Source organism: Otolemur garnettii, unplaced genomic scaffold (genome assembly GCF_000181295.1).
Source record: "Otolemur garnettii isolate 467f Iridium unplaced genomic scaffold, OtoGar3 scaffold00010, whole genome shotgun sequence".
NCBI classification, from domain to species: Eukaryota; Metazoa; Chordata; class Mammalia; order Primates; family Galagidae; genus Otolemur; species Otolemur garnettii.
The window spans coordinates 16,668,929-16,685,370 of NW_003852405.1; the positions used below are offsets into that span (position 1 = coordinate 16,668,929).

The 16,442-nt window shown below is 40.5% G+C and overlaps 2 protein-coding genes across 2 annotated transcripts in view; one reads left to right on the forward strand and one right to left on the reverse strand.

Annotated features, from left to right (window-relative positions):
* RPAP2 (RNA polymerase II associated protein 2) overlaps positions 1 to 5,765 on the reverse strand; it is a 79,480-nt gene extending 73,715 nt beyond the window's left edge. The window contains exons 1-2 of the mRNA XM_003784157.3: positions 5,693 to 5,765; positions 4,638 to 4,683 (exon numbers count right to left, since the gene is read on the reverse strand). Coding sequence (XP_003784205.1) covers positions 4,638 to 4,683; positions 5,693 to 5,765 — 119 coding nt within the window. The remainder of the gene's footprint in view (positions 1 to 4,637; positions 4,684 to 5,692) is intronic.
* A 112-nt stretch (positions 5,766 to 5,877) lies between these two features.
* Positions 5,878 to 16,442, forward strand: part of GLMN (glomulin, FKBP associated protein) — a 33,410-nt gene continuing 22,845 nt past the window's right edge. The window contains exons 1-6 of the mRNA XM_003784158.2: positions 5,878 to 5,932; positions 6,771 to 6,835; positions 7,537 to 7,662; positions 11,024 to 11,143; positions 12,883 to 12,991; positions 14,642 to 14,882. Of these exons, the coding sequence (XP_003784206.1) occupies positions 6,797 to 6,835; positions 7,537 to 7,662; positions 11,024 to 11,143; positions 12,883 to 12,991; positions 14,642 to 14,882 (635 nt within the window). The 5' untranslated portion in view covers positions 5,878 to 5,932; positions 6,771 to 6,796. The remainder of the gene's footprint in view (positions 5,933 to 6,770; positions 6,836 to 7,536; positions 7,663 to 11,023; positions 11,144 to 12,882; positions 12,992 to 14,641; positions 14,883 to 16,442) is intronic.

Genomic DNA, 16,442 nt, shown 5'->3' on the forward strand with positions numbered 1-16,442 from the left:
CTCACATCAGGACCTAACGTGCTAACTTTTCTTATTATTGACTTCCTAAACTTTAGACTCCACTTCCTTCCCTGGAGCAGTATGTTTTAAAACAATACGGAAGACTGACAGGCTTTTCCAACAATTTATGTTGCAATTTAAGCCAAACAATGAATTTTGTAAGTAATAACTATTCTCCTACCATTTCACAAAGGCTCTTTTTATATCAAAGAAGTATAAAAAACATGAACACAGATAAAATGGCAGTTCTTTCTATTGAGTATTTACCTTCATCAAAAACTCATTTTCTTGGGCGGTGCCCGTACCTCAGTGGGCAGGGCACTGGCCACATACGCGGGGACTGGCAGGATTGAACCCAGCCTGGGCCAGCTAAAATAACAATGACAACTGCAATAAAAAAATAGAGGGGCATTGTGGTAGGCGCCTGAGACAAGAGATCACTTGAGCCCAAGAGTTTGAGGTTGCTGTGAGCTGTGACACCGCTGCACTCAACCCATAGTGAGGCTCTGTCTCCAAAAAAAAAACAAAACCCAAAACTCATTTTCTTTATTTTTCTCATTTTGCTGCCTACCTATAAAGCTATGATCAGTACACAACCTACATTAAGGAATCACTGACTCAAGACATCAACTGCCTCAACCTGCAGTAACAGCCATGCTCATTTTAATTGATAGATAGCTACAACTGCTTTCCATAGACAGCCCTGTCAACTGCTACCTTCTATTGCAAATGACCATAAGTAATGTGGTATACAAGAGCAGTTCTCAAAATTTTTGGTCTCAGGATTCCTTTATACGATACTTTTTCTTTTGACATAGAGCCTCACTCTGTTGCCCTAGGCTAGTGTGCCATGGCATCAGCCCGCAACCTTCAAACTCCTGAATTCAAGTGATCCTCCTGGTTCAGCCTCTTGAGGAGATGGGATGATAAGTGCTGCCCCAGGCCACAGTGCCATGGCATCAGCCTAGCTCCTAGCAACCTCAAACTCCTAGGTTCAAGTGATCCTTCTGGCTCATCCTCCCAAGTAGCTGGGATATAGGTGCCTGCCATGATGCCCAGCTACTTTTTCTATTTTTAGTAGAGATGAGGTCTCACTCTTGCTCAGGCTTGTCTCAAACTCTTGAGCTCAAGTGATCTTCCCGCCTTAGCCTCCCAGAGTGCTAGGATTACAGGCATGAGCCACCATGCCCAGTGATTCCTTTATATTCTAAAGAGTAATGCAATCCTAAAGAGAAATGAGAGATTTCACGTATATGGATTATATCTGTCAGTATTTATCACATTATGATTCAAACAGAGAAAATTTTAAAGAATTTATTAATTCATTTAATAATTAACCCATTACACGTTAATATTTTTAAATAAAAAATTAGTAAGAAGATTGGAATTGTTTTATATTTTTGAAAATCTCTTCATCTCGGCTTGGTGTCCATAGCACAGTGGTTACGGTGCCAGCCACATACACTCAGGCTGGTAAGTTCGAATCCAGCCTGAGCCAGGTAAGCAACAATGACAACTGCAACAGAAAAATAGTTGAGCGTTGTGCTGGGTGCCTGTAGTCCCAGGTATGCAGGAGACTGAGGCAAGAGAATCATTTAAGCCCAAGAGTTTGTGATTGCTATGAGTTGTGATGCCAAGGCACTCTACCAAGGGCGACATAGTGAAACTGACTCAAAAAAAAAAAAAAAAAAAAAAAGAAGAAAGAAAGAAAAGAAAATCTCTTCATCTCTTCAATGTCTATGGGTTTTTCTTTTTTTTTAGAGACAGGGTCTTGCTCTCTCACCCATCCTGGAGTGCAGTGGCACAATCATAGCCCATGGTAACCTTGAACTTCTGAGCTCAAACAATTCTCCTACCTCAGCCTCCTGAGTAGCTGGGACTAGTGGTACACACCACCCCTCCTGGCTACTCTTTATTTTTTGTAGAGACAGGTTCTTGCGAAGTTGCCCAGGTTGTCTGAAACTCCTGTCCTCAAACAACCCTCCTACCTTAGCTTCCCAAAGCTCTGGAATTACAGGTGTGAGCTGCCATGGCTGGCCTGTCTTAATTGTATTCAACTGGATTGAATATATAAGTATTTTTTAGTTAGAATAAATTTACAGAGGGTGAGTCATTCCCTCGACAACCGGTTACCTATCTTCCGTGGATTTTTTTTTTTTTTTTTTAAATAGGGTCCTGTTACACTGCCCAGGATGGCTCTGAACTCCTAGCCCAAAGCTATCCTTCTTTCTCAGCCTCCCCAATGGCTCGGACTACAGATGGGTACATGACTGGCTCCCCGTGGATTTTTTTCTTTTTATCAGGAAAAATCACAAAAGTCCCTAGGTATTTTGAATTACTTCACCATTCTGGGTGATATGCTCAAAAACAAATTTCAGGTTATCTCTATTCCTCAAATTGTAGGCTTGTAGTCAGAACACTGTTGAGGAGAGTCCCAATTATCATCATCATCAGCATTAACTAAATTATTCTTGCGGTATTTCCTAACGCCAACTCAGTATAATCACGCTGCTCCATAGGGAAATATTCTCTAAAACACATCTCAGATCTGTTCAGTTTCTCCATTCCTAGATGATCACCATTTCCAATGTTTAAAAACTTAAATCTCATTGCTCCATTAAAGTTTTCCTATTTGCACTTGAAACTGAAAATCTAAAATTTTCACCAAGGCCTACTAGGTATCACTATACGAGCAGAATTCTGCCCCTCTAACCTTTTCCCTTTCTTCCTTTGCTCAGAATGCCGTACACCACCTCAGGCATCTCTTTTTTTGAACTGGGCAAACCTTTTCTTATCTCATGGGCCTTACACAAACTGCCTCCTCTGGCTGGAGATCTCTCCTTACTACTCTTTATCTGCTAAACATCTACCCAGCCCTCAGGTCTTACCTTATTACTTCCTCAAAGAAGACTTTTTCTGAAAACTCATAACCAATCTCCTTGCCCCCCCAAAAACTAAGCCTACTGTTACAGCTCTTTCTAGTATCATAGTCTTTTCTTTTATAGCACTTAATACAATTTATATTAATACGTACATAGTTCTTTGTATTAATTATTATTTATTTCTCTGTTACACTAGACAAGAACTATGTTTATTCCATTCAACACCATATCCTCAGGGCCTAACACAGGTCTGGAATATTTTATACTCAGTAAGTAATTTTTGACAGAGTAAATAAAGACCAAAGTCAATATGATGAATGCTGACAAAGTGAAAATTCATAGCTATATATAAGGTGTCCATAAAGTTCATGTGCAATTTAAAATAGTTTAACATTTTAAACTATTTTGCAGTCTTTCCTAAAAGTATTTTAATATTTTAAAATATTTTGCAGTATTTCCCAAAGCCAACTCAGTATAATCATCCAGCTTCACTGGAAAATAGTCTCTAAAACACATCTCAAATCTGTTCAGTTTCTCCATTTCTAGATGATCACCATTTCTAATATGTAAAAACTTAAATCTCATCGTTCCATTAAAGTTTTCCTACTTGCACTTACAAAATCTAAAATTTTCACCAAGGCCTACTAGGTATTACTATATTATAGTAAATAATAAATATCATAGTTTAGTATTTTAAATTACACATGAATTTTATGGACACCCTCTATTTTTTAATTCCCCTCACAGACTACTTCTATTCTAGAAACTTTCTGTGACATGAGATTATCCTGCTGCTCTGTTGCCTAGGCTGGAGTGCAGTGGCACTATCACAGCTTACTGCAACCTTGAACACCTAAACTCAAACACCTACCGCCTTCCTATAGCTGGGACTACAAATGTGTGTCACCACACCTGGCTAAGCAATCTTCCCATCTCAGTCTTTCTGTAGCTGGGACTACAGATGCATGTCACCATGTCCAGCTAAGTTTTTTTTTTTGCAGTTTTTGGTCAGGGCTGGGTTTGAACCTGCCACCTCCAGCATATGGGTCCAGTGCCCTACTCCTTTGAGCCACAGGTGTGGCCCTCCAGCTAAGTTTTTAATATTTTATAGAGATGGAGTCTGTGTTTCCTAGGTTGGGCTCAAACTCCTTGCCTTGAGCCTCTTCCTTTGGCCTCCCCAAGTGTTGTTATTACAGGCATGAGCCACCTTGGCTTGCTCAGTACAGCTTTTTGATAAGAATCTAGAATTGATATAACAAAGAACAGAAAAAAAATGGGAGTAAGAAGGAGAAACTTAGACAGTGAGTCTCTGGTATTGTCTAGAAAGACAATAAAGAACAATAAAATAAGAATGTACCTAAAGTGGTGAAAAAGGAGAATCTGGTTATTTCAGAAATGTTTCTTCCACCAGACACCTTTATAGCCACACTCATAACCTCCACTAGCAGCCTAGGAGTGGCTAGTTCCATTTTCCTTTTTTTTTTGCAGTTTTTGGCCAGGGCTGGGATTGAACCCGCCACCTCAGGCATATGGGGCTGGCGCCCTACCCCATTGAGCCACAGGCGCCACCCTAGTTTCGTTTTCTTAAAGCCTGGAGTAGCAGGATATAACAGTCTCATGTGAGAATTTACAGTAGTGCTTCCCAGATCTTCCCTTTTCCTCTCATAATAATTTTCTCTAAAAAAAGTAAACGGGATTGTTTTAAGAATGGTTCAAATAATGAGATAGAGAAATAAATGCAAGTAGTTCTCATACCTTTTAGAAGCATCTTCTTGTTTCAAAGCACTTGTCTGTTTAGTACCTACAGTAAAAAAAAAGTCATGTCCCACACAACGATATTTTCCTAAGGGATAGGCTGCATATGGACAGTCATCCTGTATGATTATGACACTGTTTTTACTGTACCTTTTCTATGTTCAGATATGTTTAGATACAGAAAGACCATTGTGTTCCAATTGCCTACAGTATTCAATACAGCAACATGCAGTACATGTTTGCAGCTTAGGTGCAAAAGGCTATGCCATATAGCCCTGGTGTGTAGCAGGGTACACAGCACCCAGGTTTGTGTAAGTACACTCTGTGATGTTCACACAACAACAAAACCACCTACAGAAGCATTTCTCAGGAGCACACACACCCCCCCCCCCACCGACTAGGTCATGTTTACACAAACACATTAGGTACAGGATACATTCCTGCCTAAATAACAAACTATAGACCATCTCTTCTACACATTAATTTCCAATCCTGAGTGTAAATTAAAAAGAAATTAAGAAGGGCATTCAGTTTGTTTCTGTTAATTGATAACTCTTAAAATGTATCGCTTTGGGGAGTGAATTTCCTCATTATCAGAGTTACTTAGTTAAGCACTCCTGAAAATCTGATATCTGGGTACTATTAAGAGCAATCTCTCTCCATTCCCCAAATGTTCGCTCCCGAGGTAAGATGGGATCCCAGCCTCACCAAACTAGGCACCAGAGCAATCTGGGACCGGAGCTAGACTCAGGGCAGCTGTACTCTGCCTGCTGACGCTGCCCTGGTCACTTCCCACCCTGGGGCCCAGCTCTGGGCTCCCCGCACGTTGTCCTTGCTCTCTGAAAATCTGTTAATATCTGTGTAAAGGGGCAGGAGCCGCCGGGAGATCTTTCCCAGCAGGTGCGAGGACTGCGGTGGGACGCTCTTGGCCGTCTCTATTCAGAGAGGTCCCCTCCCCTAGAGCAGCCTATCTGGAGCGCCCTGCGAGCCTGAGTCCGGCCCCAGCCCTCAAGGGCCCAGAGTCTTTCCCAAAGATAAAAAAGTCCTGTTCCTACCTGCGGCGTTTCGCGAGGAGCCGGACGCCCGGGCCTTGCGGCCAGCGGAGCGCGACACGGCCCCGTCAGCCATCGGGGCCCGTGGTCAGATCTGGGACCCGCCCCGGCGTCCCCCCTCTAGAAGCTCCGCCTCCTCACGCGCAACGCGGGGCGGGGCCAGCGGAGCGAGGCGGGGCGGGGCCAGGAGCGCGGCCTGCGCGGCCGAGGTGGTAGCAGCCGAGTGGGCTGCAGATCTGGCTGGTAAGTGGAGTAGCTAAGAGGTCCAGGCTGCAGGGGGGCCCGGTTAGTGGAGAGCTGCGGAGGACTCGGGGCCACGGGCTGTCTAGGCCCCGCGAGCTGGAGGGGCTGGAACGCTTAGATAGGTAGGAATCCGGAGAAATGGCTCCGTTTGCACGCCGTCCACACTCGCGCTGGGGTGTTACCCTCCTATCAATGCGCTGCCTTGAGGAACCGGGTGACCCCTGCGGCTGCTGGGGGCTTGGGGCCGAGCCTTCAGATGGACTGCAGGAGCGGATTGGCGTCCTTCTCCTGCGGGCCGCCGATTGATTGCCTTGTCTCCGAGTGCTAGTCACTGGATTGATTACTTCGGGGACTGCTACCTTAGAGAGAGAGGGTGGAGTGCATCTGAACCTTTAGCTCTTTCGGTTGACTTGTGTTGCATCCCAGTTTTTGTCAAGTGGCACATTAAAGAATAAAAAAATCCCCTATTGATTAGAATTTTGACTTCAAGCCCACTTTTTGGAAATTTCTTTTCAGAAAAGAAATACTTTGCCTTATTTAAGCTTTTTAGTTCGTATTTTCCTCGCCCCTTGAGAGTGCTTTAGGAGGCCGCCCCCATCCGCCTCAAGATAGCTTTCAAGACTGCGCTGCTAGAAAACTTAAAAAGATGAAATAGGGGGGGGGAAAGATACAATAGGATGTTTGAAAAAAAAACTTCCTTGGGTTGACATACATTCAGTAATAACATTTCAACTTTACACTTTCTTTCTTGTGTTTGCTAATCATCTATAAAAACGAACCATAATGTATGAATTGGGTGTAGTATTACTGTTAACTGTTTTGTGTTAATACTTTTCAGCTTCGAAACAAGGAAAATAACTAGGAATGGCTGTGGAGGAACTTCAGTCCATAATAAAGAGATGTGTAAGTAGATTTTTTTTTCTTTTTGTAAAATTGAGTACCTTTCAAAATGTGGAAGAGGCGCAGATTACTTTTAACTAAATTTACGGTCACTCAAACTATTTTTTTATCCCTGCTTTTTTTGATTTCTAAGTAGCAAGGCTGGGAATGCAGATTGGATAATTTCTCCAGGTGACATACTTGTCTAACTAACCTTCTTAATTTTAAGAAGGTTAAAATCTTCTTTTGTGATCTTTTTTGTGGATTTATTTGGCACTCTGGGTTTAAGGATCATTTATTAAAGTATTTTTTGGGGTAATCTCTTTTTTTCTTTTTCTTTTTCTTTCTTTCTTTTTTTTTTTATGAGAGGCTAGGGTGCTGATAGCTCACAGCAATCTCAAACTCTTGGGTTCAAGTGATCCTCCTCCCTTGGCCTCCTGAGGAGCTGGGACTACAGGCACCCACTACTAGGCAGGCTAATTTTTCTATTTTTAGTAGGGACAGGGTCTCATTCTTGGTCAGGCTGGTCTTGAACTCCTGAGCTCAAGGGATCTTCCTGCCTCAGTCTCCCAGAATGCTAGGATTATAAGCATGAGCCACCACATCCAGCCTATCTAGAATTTAAACAGATTTCCTTTTTTTCAGAGAGAGTAAATAAATCAAGAAGTTATTGTATCAAATTTTTATTTGCATACATGTTTGGTTTTTGTTTGTTTTGTTTTCAGCAAATCCTAGGAGAGCAAAACTTTAAAGAAGATGATTTTGGCCTATTTCAGATAGCTGGCCAAAGATGCATAGAAGAAGGTCACATAGATCAGCTATTAGAAATTATGCAAAATGAGAAGAATAAGGTAAGTATAGTCTTTGTGTGTACTTGTCAGTCTTTGCTTGGAAAGAGAATATCACATGATGCTATCATTCATCCATTCATTTATCTATCAGACATTTAGGAATCAACTTAAATGTTCACAGCAGGAAAGTGTGGGCAACAAAAGGAATTAGGAATATTCATATACTTGAAGATGCTTATATTCTGGTGGAACACATAAACATGTGAACAGCTAACGATAGGAAGAATGAAGTAACTGTTGTAGTTGAAGGGCTTTAGAGGGAACAGGATTACTTCTGGTTTGAGGAATGCAAAAGTGGCATTTGAGTCATTAATTAATCTTGCAAAGTAAAAAATATCAGGCAGGCTAGATAATCATTTTTGGTGATCAGCCCATTCTCCAGCCAAATGTGTATTGAAAACCAAATTTTAAGTATAATATTTTATGTGTATTACACTGTGTAAATCAGAATGGGAGAGAACTGTATGGTTTTTACTGGTCAATATAATCCACTTATAATAGTCTGAGAAATCATTCACAATTGGAAGGGATCTTGTGAATCGGGAATAACTTTTTCCACAGTATTTGGTAACACTGTTTCCCAGTCCAAATTTTGTCTTTAGATTCTCCTTTTTCTGAGTATAAAGAGGACTATTTTCTGTCTAGGATCATGCTCCTTTTTCATGTATAGTGCTGTTTATTTATATAGAGGTTTTCTTTGTTGATATCACAGTATAATCATGCTGGTCTCTTTTTTTATCCAGGGCATCTTGCTTGGATTTGAGGGAATTCCTAAAGCTTTTTAATCATACGTTGTTATAGAATCTCTTAGTAGTTCATGTGGCTTATCCCTATTGATTTTTTATTGAAAAAAATTAGGATATTTAATTTTGGTTTTGAAACCTTTTTTCATAACTTTGTAGCTCAAGCTACAGCACATTTTTTTTTTAACTTTTCTTGATATTTTTCTAGTTGCATTCTCAGGAGGATAACCTTTAAGAGTAGTTATCTTTTGTCAAATAATACCAAAATTAATAAGAGCTAATACTTTTTTTTTTCTTTTGCAGTTTTTGACCAGGGCCGGGCTTGAACCCACCACCCCCTGATATATGGGCCCAGTGCCCTGCCCCTTGACCCACAGGCGCCACCCAACATCTAATACTTCTTAAGTATTTACTATGTGCCAGGTGCTGTCTTAAGTGATTTATGTGTATAATTTAGTCTCACTAGAATCTCAGTGTCAAGTAGGACATAACATTGAGATTCTAGCAAGACTAAGCAATACACATAAATCACTTAAACTTCCATTTAATTTACTATTAAATTCATTCTATAGTAAGGAAACAATCACTGAAAAGTTAAATGACTTATCTCATAGTCACTTGGCCTTCATGTGACATCCAGGATTCAGACCTGTGAAGCTGGTTTGGGAGCTGTTAACCACTCTGCTGTATGGTTGGTTAACATTTGCACTTGCAAGGAGGTTTTAGAGTAGAAGAGAGGGAATTGATTGTGAGTGAGAGAGGGTGAGGTGTCAAAGATGTCTGGGTTTCTAGCCTCTGGAAGGATAATCTATGATATCCTGACCAGAAAAGGGCAACCTAAGTAGGGGAGAAAGTTTCCTGAAGGAAGAGAAGTGAGTTGTCTCATAGAAATTTTGAATTGAAGAGGCAGTAAGCAATTGGCAAGTAAGGATTCTAGTTTAGTGTCGATACAGGAAAGAAAGGTGTAGATGTGTGCCTGAGTATTAAAGGTTGGGTAATTGAAGCATTGAGGGGGGGAGAAAGCATTTGCCCAAGTTCATAGAAAAGAGACCAAAGAGAGGAGGCGCAGTATCTACCCTTGAGGAATTTAAGGTGCAGGGAGAAAGGAAGAGCAGGCCTGCCAAGGAGAGGGAGGTTAGCGCTGCATCAGTGTGGCAGAGGGAGGAAGGGAAGTTGATCCAAACTGCTCTTCAGGCATTGCATGCCTGAGTGTTTTATTTTTAACATGCTTCTAAATAGCTACTGGGATAGACTTAAGCATAGTGAGGCTTAGTCTTAATAGCTTAAGAATCACCTTTGAAATGTGTGGTTGGCTACATGCAAAGGTTCAGATAGTGATAAGACAGTGTTTAAAACTGACTACAATTTAATTTGCCTGCCAGGTGACACTATCAAGATTGATCAAGGTTGACTATTCTTTGTGACAGAAAGAGACCACATTACATAACTTTTATTATAGTATATTGTTATGATTGTTCTATTTTCTTGTTATTGTTGTTAATCTTTTAATTTCTAAGTTAAACTTTACCATAGGTGCATACGTACAAAACAAGCATAGCATATATAGGGTTTAGGACTATTTGTGGATTTAGGGACCCACTGCGGGTCTTGGAATGTGTCCCCTTTGGATGGGGGGACTGCTGTACCCTGTGTTCTACCTCTGTTACCTTAGAAGGCTAGGGTTAGAGTGGGGTGTTATACACACCAGTGTGTTTCCTTCCTACATCCTCTTTTGTAAGAATGAGCCTAGAATGTGAACTTGAGAAGTTATCTAATGTGTTCCTTGGTTTATTTCTAGCACCTGGAATATTACGCAGCCTATGCTTGGTAAATACTGATGATATGAAGTACAAGGCTAGATAAGTATATTGTTGATAGTTTTGAACATCTGTGGTTTTGATAATGAGTGTGAATTATAAATTATAAAGATAGACTTTTACTTATACAGTAAGCATTCTGAAACAGCTTCGAAAATAGAAGCATCGGGGTGGCGCCTGTGGCTCAAAGGAGTAGGGCACTGGCCCCATATACCAGAGGTGTCAAGTTCAAGCCCGACCCCGGACAAAAACTGCAAAAATAAATAAATAAATAAATAAATACCCTAACACTCACAGTGTGTGACCCTCAAAACAAAAAAGAAAAAAGAAAATGGATAGGAGAGAAAATAATGAAGTTTCATCCGCCCTCTTTATATAAGTTACAATGGTTATAATATATTTAGAGAGTCTTCAAGAAACTTCAAAAACACATTAGCATTAGCTAGATTTCTTTATCAAGCAAGGGAGTAGAATTCTCTGTGGAAGTTAAGTACTTGCTCATATTAAGGAAATTAATTCTCGTTGGAAATAGAGGAAATATTTAAATCCTGGGAAGGACCATTTTATCGGATAAAGAATAAAGACCCTTTTGCCTTTCCATCATTGAAAGGAGTAAAAGCTGTTTTTAAATGTGGATATCTGTTAGCGGCCACCCCTAGAAAGTCCCTGTGAAATGTCATGGGGCTCATTTACCTCATCTCGCCTATTTCAGAGAAAATTCTGAGCCCTCCAGTGAGGAAAGCACACTGTGAGGGTCCTGTAGGTGGCAGTGTTCGCTGTACTCTGAAAATGTTTTTACAGGTCATCATCAAGCATATGGGCTGGAATCTCGTTGGTCCTGTTGTTCGATGTCTTTTAAAGAATGATAAAGAAGATGATGAGAGAAAAGTTTATTTTTTGATGCTTGATTTATTGGTGAAGGTAAGTTAACAAATTTAGGTTCTTTTTGGCATAACGCACACAGTAGTATTTTCTAATTCCCTTGAATGTTTATTTATTGTTTGCTAAGAAAGCTTTTAGATCCTGAAAATACATATAGAATTCTTTGGAGAATTTTTTTTTTTTTTGAGACAGAGTCTTACTTTCTTGCCACCAGTAGAGTGCTCTGCTGTCATAGCTCATAGCAACCTCAAACTCTTGAGCTCAAGTGATCCTCTTGCCTCTGCCTTCCAAGTAACTGGACCTACAGGCACCAGCCACAATGCCCAGCTATTTTTTTTTTTTTTTAGAGATGGGGTCTCACTCTTGCTCAGGTTGGTCTCGAACTCCCACACTCAAGCAATCCATCCACCCCTTCCTCCCAGAGTGCTGGGATTACAGGCATGAGCCACTGTGCCTGGCCTAGAGACTCTTACTGATTAGATGCGAAATTCCATTTCAGCATTTCCCAACTTTTCTGGATATAAGAATTATCTAACCTCATATCAGATCCAGTGATTCAGAATCCCTAGAGAGAGATTGGGAAGCTGTATTTTAACAAGTCGCATTGGTGTATAGGTATGGAGTTGAATGTTTAGAGAGGTAGTTCAAGCCCATACTGATATTTCGGCAACACTGGAAACAGAGAAAAGTCTCAAGTGCTTTTCCGTCTGTGGTATGGTCCCTAAAAGAAGATGAAAAACCTGGCCAGGCCACGCCTGTAATCCCAGCACTCCGCGAGGCTGACGCAGGCAGATTACTTGAGCTTAAGAGTTTAAGACCAGCCTGAGTAAGAATGAGATCCACATCTCTACTAAAAATAGAAAAAGTAGCTGGGCCATGTGGCCGGCACTTGTAGTTCTAGCTACTCAGGAGGCTGAGGCACGAGGATCTCTTGAACCCAAGAGTTTGAGTTGTGAACTGTGATGGTGCCATGATACTCTACCCAGGGCGACAGAGGGAGACTCTGTCTCAAAAAAATAAAAAAAGAAAAGAAAAGAGAAACCTAAAATGCAAGCAACAACAATGGAATTAGGAATAGGGAATAGAACACAGATCAGTCATGACTGATAACCTTAGAAAGAGACCCTGGGTTGTGAGTGATAAAAGTCAGTAGATGATGACTAAGAAAGATAAATTCTCAGGAAAAGGACAGTTGAAGAAACTACTTGAAAAAAAAGAAAAAGAAACTACTTAGATCAGTGCAAATATAAACATTCTTATATAGAGAAACTCATACCTAGATGAGTTACTGACTCCAAGGGCCTTTGTAGGCAAGCTGATAAAATACGGCAGGAAAGTGATCAAAGTTTCATCTGTTCAGGAAGTATAGGAGACTCTGGACTAGTCTAAATACCCTTGCGGCATTAGTATGAAAGTTCCCCCTGCTGAAAGCCCTGGGACTCTATTAAGGCAGCCTTCAGAGTAGACAGGTGGTACAGCAAGGAAATCTGAGCTCTGGTGATCAGCTATTTCCCTGTCCATACTTCCCTAATTTCTCCTTCAGCCGAGAATTTATGTCTCCTTTGATTTTTGGCTCCTTTTTAGTTTTCCAGCGATGAGACCATCATTAGCTTCTGTCCTTCGTTAGTGCATTTTTTTTTTTAAACAATCGTATGACGTGTTCTGCTGTTAAGCAAAAGAAATTATATTTTTTCAGCACATGCCTTCTTAAAAATAGTAATCATCTGGCCTTAAATACAACTTATATTAAACAGGTTCCATTGTGAATATTTTTATAGTTATGTAATCCAAAGGAATTATTGTTGGGTTTGCTTGAACTGATTGAAGAACCCTCTGGAAAACAGATATCCCAAATTATCCTTCTTTTACTTCAGCCATTACAAACAGGTAATGAACATTCTTATGTCAAAGTATTTCTGGTTTTATTGATATGTGCCTTAATGTTTACCCTCAAATGACAGTGCTATACCAAAGTGATGTTTACACCTAATTATTGAGTATTCTGTTTAATAGCAATGCCAATTTGAATCCTCCTGCTCACAGAAAGATGATAGTACCTACAGAGTGGGTGCCCAATAAATATTGTGTTGAATGTCATACTATTTTTCATGTGTCATGTTGTAACCTGTAGCTTTTTGCCAGCCTTTCTTTAGCTTATATCTAGAATTTTCCCTCTAAACGTATTTAAAGGCTTGCCTCTGTGGTGTCTGTAGCACTCAGTCTGATATCATTGCTGTAGTCCAGTATCTCTGTTAAGAAGAGTGTCAGGCAAGGCATTCCTCAGCCGCTACCTTAGGAGGTTGGTTAGGCTTAGCAAAGGTATTACTGAAGAATGAAGCTATGAGGTATCGAATGACAAGGCTCCATGGCCAACTGTGATAATAGTATCGGGTCTTGGCAGCCAAGGCAGATAGTGTCTATCCAAAGGAAGAGGCTGTTTTTCATTTTCGGAGAGTGATAGACAGACCCAGAATCAGAAATCAGAGTAAATTTTCATTTTGTTTTGTTTTTGAGACAGGGTCTCACTCTGTTGCCCAGGCTAGAGTGCAATGGCATCATCATAGTTCCCTGCAACATCAAACTCCTGGGCTCAAGTGATACTCCTCCCTTGGCCTCCTGAAAGGCTGGGATTACTGGGATGCACCACCATGCGTGGCTAATTTTTAAAAATGTTTTGTAAAGACTGGTTTTTGTGGCCAGGCATGGTGGCTGGGAGGCTGATGGTGGAGGATCCCTTGAACTCAAAGTTTAAGACCAATGTGAGCATGAGCCAGACCCTGTCGCTACTAAAAATAGAAATCAATTAGCTGGGCGATGTGATGGGTGCCTGTGTAGTCCCAGCTACCCTGGAGGCTGACGCAGGAGGATCGCTGGAACCCAGGAGTTTGTGGTTGCTATGAGCCAGGCTGATTGTAGGGCAGTCTAGCCTGGGGCAACAGAGTGAAACTCTGTCTCAAATAAAATAAAGCAAAGCAGATTTTGCTTTATTTTTCTGGCTGGTCTTTAACTCCTAGCCTCAAGCAGTCCTCCTGCCATAGTCTCCCAAAGTGCTAGGATTACAGGTGTGAGCCTCCATGCCTAGCAAAATTTAAGTATGAATGCCCACCAGCTTTGTACCACCTGTTAATATTCAGGAAAAAAAACACTGTTAATAATAATCCTGCCTCCCAATTGCACAGTGCTTTGTAATTTATAAGACACTAATATTTTGTACTTATAACAGCCAGAAAAGGTATGGCAAGAATGTCTTTCTATCTTAAATACATAGTCTGATATAAACATATCTAAATAAAATTTCATGGCTTCTACTATAAGATGCCATGATTGTAAAATGCTCTATTATTTTGTACACAGCTAAGAAGGAAAAAACACCGCCAATCCAGCTACGCCACGTCATTCTGATTTCGTGATATGTCATCCTGATTCCAGAGTTGTTAAAATGGGAGGGAGGAGCATCTTCTAATTCTACATTTACTGAACTTTTTATCCCATGTTATGATGAGCCTGCCTCAAGTAACAACTTGATCTCTGTTTTAGTGATTCAGAAACTTCATAACAACAAGGCGTATTCGGTTGGACTAGCATTGTCTGCTCTCTGGAGTCAGCTGTCTCTTCTTCCTGTTCCATATTTAAAGGAACATGTACAGACAGATGAGTATGGGCTTTGTCAGTGTTGCAAGGCCTTAATAGAGTTCACAAAGCCTTTTGTGGAAGAAGTCATTGAGGACAAAGAAAACTCACTGGAGAATGAAAAGTTAAAGGATGAATTACTAAAATTGTAAGTGTATTTTTAAGAACTTCTCATAGGGGACATAAGTAATTGTAATTCAGTTGTTTTATGCTCCTTTGCTGTATTTTATTTGCCATGTAAATATACATCTAGTTTCATAGCTAGAATTTTAGAAAAATGTGGGGTTCAGCTGATAGAACATAGGCATTTAGTGAGGTATTAGTATTTTAAAAAATTATAAAACCTAAATCCATTTATTTAATTTGCTTTATATTCTGCTGTATATTACCCTTATTCATCATAGTAAGTAAGTAATGGTGGGGGGAAATAGATACACCTAGCTGAAGGAATCTACTCTTTCTATGGGGAAATTATGTTTTTGCTCTCTCTTTGAAAGAAGCAACAGGACCATCAGACAGTTGAACATCCATCCAGTTTGACCCCCAAAGCAGTAGCAGAGTCCCTACCCAATAGCATTCACTCCAGGGGTGCTATGGATAAAACTTCACTGTTCAATATGGCTGTCAAGCACTTGACATATGCTTCATGTAAATTGTCACGTGCTGTAAGTATAAAATGCCCCCTGGACTTGGAAGGCCGAGGCAAGAGGTCCACGTGAGCCTAAGAGTTTGAGGTTGGTATGAACTACGTCACCACAGTACTCTACCAAGGGTGACAAAATGAGACTCTTGTCTCAAAAAAAAAAAAAAAGTGAATTTTGAAGACTTATTATTTTAAAAAAAGAGTAAAATACCTCAATAAGTTTCATACTGATAACATGCCAAAATGGGTAACATTTCAGGTATCTTGATTAATGAAGATAAGTTATTAAGATTAATTTTTCCGGCTCGGCGCCTATGGCTCAGCCGGCTGAGGTGCCAGCCACGTATACCTAGGGTGGCGGGTTCGAATCCCCAGCCCGGACCCGCCAAACAACAATGACAGCTGCAACCAAAAGATAGCCGGGCGTTGTGGTGGGCGCCTGTGGTCCCAGCTACTTGGGAGGCGGAGGCAGGAGACTCGCTTGAGCCCAGGAGTTGGAGGTTGCTGTGAGCTGTAGTGCCACGGCACTCTACCCAGGGGGACAGCTTGAGGCTCTGTCTCAAAAAAAAAAAAAAAAAAAAGATTAATTTTTCCTATTTTTTACTATTTTTTTCACATGATTGCTGAAAGATCTTAAATTATACGTGTATACAGGGTTTTATGGGATAGTGCTAGACTAGATCATTGAATTACACAGACCAATAATTTTTAATTTTAGAGACTAAAGCTGTCATTAGGTTTTTATTTTATCAGGTTAGGATATTTAAAATTTTTTCCATTTATAAAACGTGTTGTTTCATAAAAGACATTTTAACTAAAGAAATGGGAAAGACTTAATTAGAGAATAAAGTTTGGATTTCTAAGTAAATATAGCTTTATGAAAAAATTACCAGATTGTCATGGATTTTTTTTTTTTTTTTAATGAGACAAAGTCTCACTTGGTTTGGTAGAGTGCTGTGGCACCTTAGCTCGCAGCAACCTCAAACTCTTAGGTTCAAGTGATTCTCTTGCCCCAGATTCCCAGGTAGGTGGGACTACAGGCACCCGCTACAGCGCCCAGCTATT